Raw genomic sequence first — 4,956 nt, 5'->3', positions numbered from 1 at the left:
CACCCTGAACCCCCCCGAATTCACCCTAAAACCCTTCCCCCCAACACCCCACTCGCACAAAAATGGCCAAAACACCGTTTTCCACCTTAAAACGCCACTTTATGAGGCGACGCCGCCCCGCCGGTGCCCCGCGGGAAGGGGGGAGGGGCGGGGGAGCGCTGGCAGCTGCTCTGGGAGAGAGAAAATGGCGGCTCATTACCGGGGGGGGTCGGTACCGGGGCTGGGGGGGGGGTTATTGTAGGGTCGCCCCCGCGGCCCCACTTACCGCCCATTGGCCACTCCTTCCGGCACCGCCTCCTCCTCCCCAACTCGCGCGCCCGTTGGCTGCAGCACACCGCACGCCACGCCCTCTACCCACCACCTTCTAGCGGGGAGGGGGCGTGGCCTGCGCGGGGACCCCCGCCCCCCGCCAGAGGCAGGGGAGGGGGCGGGGGGGGGAAGCCGGCGCGGGGGGGGGGGCCGGAATTTTGGGGGGTCAAACCAGCACTGGAATGCGCTGGGGGGGGCACCCCAAAACAAGGGAAAAAAAACAGCGATTTGAGGCTGTGTTTTCCCCCAGCGCCCCCCCCCATCATGACCCCAGAATCGTGTGTGTGTGTCCCAGTATGTCCCGTCCCCCCCAGTGTGCCCCACCGCCAGCATCCTCTCACAGCTCGTCCTCGAGGCCGTTGTCCTCCTCGGGGAAGTCCCCGGGGGTGACGCTCTGGGGTTTGACGAAGGCGCCGTATTTGGGCTGGCACTCGAAATAACGGCGGCCGCCCACGCTGCGGGGAGGAGGTGGGGGGGGAAACAACACCTGAATTTTGGAGGACCCCCTCCTACAAGAAGGGAACACCTCGGGGACATTTTGGGGACCTTACCTGCCGTCATGCTTGCCCAGTGGCTCGTCGTAGCGGACGCCCACCCAGTAGCCCGGCTTGAAGTCGGTTTGGCCTGTGCAGAGAAGTGGGGGTCAGTCTTGGGGCGGGGGAGTGTTTGGGGACAACACTGGGGACATTTGAGGACAGTCTGGGGACACGTACCCACGTACATGATGGTGGCAAGTTTGGAGGGTTGTCCCGGTAGCCGGACTTGGCAACGGGCACCAAGGGGGAGGGCGGCCGCCAGCGCTGCTTCCTGGGCCCGGCGTTGCTGCTGCTCATCCGCCCGGCGCCGCGTCCCTTCGGTGTCGTAACGTCCCCAACGCCGCTGGCGGAGGAAGGACCGAAGGGATTCTGCAGGGACACGCGGGACATCGGTACAGCAGGGGGTTGAGGACGGCAAACAGCAATCCCCCCTCGCACCCCACTGCGTGGCAGAGGTGACTGACAGAGGTTGGTGACAGGACAGGGGACGTCTTGAGGGGGGGTGTGACACGGCAGGGGTGGTGGCAGTGTCACCACGGGGGCACAGGGGATTGTCACCTCAACTGGGGGGACGGTAACCCAGTGGGGACAGGGACAGTGTTACCCTGGGGCGGACAGGGGATTGTCACCTCAACTGGGGGAATGGTGACACAGTGGGGATGGGGTGAGTGTCACCGGGGGAGATGGGATGGAGACACAGTGACACAGCGGGTGTGGAATGAGTGCCACCACGGGGGACATGGAATGCGCTGGGGAGGGGGGGAGGTGGCCCGCAGGGGGACACTGGTGTCACCTGGCCGCTTTTCGTAGTCGCTCTCGGCCATCTCGTACTTCTCCACCTGTGAGACGTCCTCGTACTCCCCGATGCGCGCCCCACTCCGGTCAATCACCTGCAGCACCCCATTACTGCAAGGGGCAGGGGGGCACCCCCACCCCTGAGAGTTATCACGGGGTCTCGCCAAAGGGGGGGGAAGCCATTTTGGGGGGGAAAAGGGGGAAAAACTGCTAGGGTATGCTAGCACCAGCAAGGATATAGGGCCTGGCTAAGGGGTGGTAGAAAAAGGGGGTGCACCGACACCAGTGGGACTTTGGGGTGAGAAGTAGGGAAACAGGGTGCAACAGGGTGGTTGCAGGGTGTAATTTTGGAGTGAGAACTAGGGAAAAAAAGGGGGGGGGAGGGAGGCAGGACCCACGTGCACACGGCAGCCATTGGCCACGGGGTAGGAGCCCAGCAGGGCCTCGTCGCAATCCAGACGTCCCAGCAGCTGCTCCTCAGCACCGTACAGCTCCAAGTCCATGCAGGAGGCTGGGCTGCCCACCACCAGCTCCAGTTTGCACTGGGAGGGGAAAGGCGGGCAGGGGGTTGGTGGTGGGATCCTGGTCCTGATCTTGGGTGGGGACTGGGTGAGGGGAGTCTCCAGCCTGGTCCTGGCCTCCCTCACCCTGGGTCGGGCACGGCAGGGGGGGTTGGCCCCGGTGAGGGGGAGGGAGGGGGGGTTCCCGGTAAGGACGAGGGGGGGTCCTGGTGAGGAGAAGGACAGGGGGTCCCAATGAGAAGGGTGAGGAGAGGGGAAGTGTCCCGGTGAGGAGGAGGAGAAGAGGGAGGGGGGTGTCCCGGTGAGGAAGGGGGGCGGTGGGGCGGATCCCCGTGAGGAGGAGGGGGTCCCTAGCCCCAGGGAGGAGGGGATGGTGTGGCCCGGTGAAGGGGAAACGGGGATGTCCCCGGTCCCGGGGGGGGTGTGTGGTGTCCCGGGGCGGGGGAGGTGCGTCCTGGGGGTGAGGGGGTGTGCCGGTGAGGAGGAGGACAGGGGGTCCCGGGGGGGGGGGGGGGGGGGGGCGGATCCCCGTGAGGAGGAGGAGGGAGTCCTTAGTCCCAAGGAGGAAGGGGGGGGCTGGCCCGGCGAAGGGGGAACGGGGATGTCCCCAGTCACGGGGAGGGGAGGTGCCCCAGTCCCGGTGAGGAAGAGGAGATCCCGGTGGGGCGTGGTTCCCTGTCAGAGGGAGGGACCGGGCCCAGCTCCCATAAGAGGGAGGAGGAGGAGGAGGAGGAGGAGGAGGAGAAGGAGCGTCCCGGCAGGGCCTGGTCCGTGATTGGGGTGGGGGGTGGGGGGGAAGGTCCCGCCCGGCGGGGAGGGCCCCGGTACCGGTACCTTGAACTCGGCGATGGTGAGGCCGGTGCTGTAGCGCTTGTGGGTGCGGAAGGCATTCAGGCTGCTGCTCACCACCAGCGACACGGAGCCGGTCCCGAGCAACGGCCCCAGCCCCGGCCCGGCCCCGGCCTCCGCCGCCGCCTTCATGGTGCGGTCCCGCCGCCGCCGCCGCCGCCGCTTCTGGAACCTTCGGCCCGCCCCGTACGCTCGCCCCGCCCCCGCCACCAGACCAATGGGAGCCGAAGGGCCGCCCCGGGCGCTGACGGCTAGCCAATGGGGCGGGAGCTGCCTCGCCCGCCCGCCGCCATCCCGCCAGTAGCGGACGCGTCGTGGTGGCAGGAGGGAGAGGGCGGGGGGAGGGGGGCGGGGCGCGGGCGAGTCACGGGGCGGGGCGGCAGAGCCGCGCGCGGGGTGCGGGTGTGCAAGGCGCGGGGGGCGGTGGAGCAGCGCACGGGGTGCGGGGGTGCAGTAGAGTCATGGAGTCGTTTGGGTTGGAAAAGACCTTTAAGATCATCGAGTCCAACTGCCAGCCCAACACCACCGTGCCCACTAAACCGTGTTCTGGAGTACCCAGTCCACGCGGTTTTTGGACACCTCCAGCCGTGGTGACTCCACCACTTCCCTGGGCAGCCTGTTCCAGTGCTCGACAACCCTTTTGGTGAATAAACTTTTCCTAATATTCAATCTAAACCTCCCCTGATGCAACTTGAGGCCATTTCCTCTCGTCCTATCTCCAGCCGCCTGACAGCAGAGACCAGCACCCACCTCACTACAACCCCCCTTCAGGTAGTTGTAGAGAGCGATAAGGTCTCCCCTCAGCCTCCTCTTCTCCAGGCTGAACAGCCCCAGCTTCCTCAGCTGCCACTAAAGGGATTTTCAGTCATGGGTTTCTCTAGGTTTGCTTTATTGGCAACTCAGAGTTGGGCCACCACCGCAGTGAATGGCAAACTTCCAAAAATTTCTCAGTCTTATATACCTTTTACCACCCACCATCCCAGGCCAAAATCTTTGTAATTTTCCAGCTGATCTCTGTTCACATGTCGTTATCATTCATCAACTTATCTCATCAATTCTTGTGTCCCAGTTCTTCTGAAGTTAGTGGTCATAGGCAGAAGGTCTTGGGTCACCACGATCGCTTATCTTCTTAAACATCAAAGATCACCTTTGAATTTCTGAAAATCACTCAGGCTATTCTATTAATTTATCTTGTTCTAAAGTTAATCACTTACTCCCATGTCTTAGGTCTAAGATGTACAATCCTTCTGTCGATTCAGCTTGACTGGGTTTCAAGCCAGCCATGGAGGGGGAGATACATAGGACAAATAAGCAGCTGATATATATTGTTTTATAAGCACCTGCATTCTATTAATCACATCTAAAGCTATCTCTAATCATTAGTTATATGTTTGATATGAATAGTCTTAGAAACAATGAGGCTTAAGGCCTAGTTCCTTTTACAATTCCCGCCCTTTGTTTTATATTGCACTCCTGCGATCCTATTGACAACTCCACATTTGTCTTTCTATCTTCTGTACCATCCTAGAGCTACAACTTATACAGCATTGAAACAAAACAATCACACATACTACCATGATTATAACAATAAAGACTATTACAGTTAGTTTTTTCACCCAAGTAGTCAAATTTAGAAGCCAAGACGTTAACCAAGAGAATATGTCAGAAAATCCCCAGGATGTGTTATCTCTTTGAATTTGTTGCATTGTGGCACTAACCTCCCAAATCTTCTGGACATCTGTTATTAATTCTCCTGGTTGGTCAGTATACATACAGCAGCCGGTATTTAGGACAGAGCAAACTCCACCTTGTGAAGCCAGAATCATATCTAAAGACATTTGGCTTTGGATAGTCATTGCTGAAAGTTCAGTTACGTCTTTCTGGAGAGTGAAAAGTCCATGAGCAGTTGAATTCGCTAATTTTTCAATTTCTCCAGAGACATTTAA

The 4,956-nt window shown here is 60.4% G+C and overlaps 1 protein-coding gene across 4 annotated transcripts; it reads right to left on the bottom strand.

Annotated features, from left to right (window-relative positions):
- Window positions 1-232: 232 nt before the first annotated feature.
- On the bottom strand, window positions 233-3,188 carry TBCB (tubulin folding cofactor B). Of its 4 annotated transcripts, none has more exons than XM_075019714.1 (6): window positions 2,996-3,188; window positions 2,039-2,182; window positions 1,639-1,735; window positions 1,023-1,214; window positions 861-933; window positions 464-764 (listed from the first exon to the last, which is right to left on the bottom strand). In XM_075019714.1, exons 1-6 carry the CDS (start codon window positions 3,140-3,142, stop codon window positions 647-649), a joined length of 771 nt encoding a protein of 256 aa, XP_074875815.1. In that variant the 5' UTR covers window positions 3,143-3,188; the 3' UTR covers window positions 464-646. The 4 variants fall into 4 exon arrangements, with proteins under 4 accessions (XP_074875814.1, XP_074875815.1, XP_074875816.1 ...); XM_075019716.1 differs by having other exon boundaries at window positions 554-764; window positions 1,031-1,214; XM_075019713.1 differs by lacking the exon at window positions 1,639-1,735 and having other exon boundaries at window positions 233-764.
- Window positions 3,189-4,956: the final 1,768 nt, after the last annotated feature.

The sequence above is a fragment of the Buteo buteo genome, chromosome Z, assembly GCF_964188355.1.
Source record: "Buteo buteo chromosome Z, bButBut1.hap1.1, whole genome shotgun sequence".
Classification (NCBI taxonomy): domain Eukaryota; kingdom Metazoa; phylum Chordata; class Aves; order Accipitriformes; family Accipitridae; genus Buteo; species Buteo buteo.
Note: the sequence above shows the minus strand (reverse complement) of the source record. Positions and strands in the feature narration are given on the sequence as shown.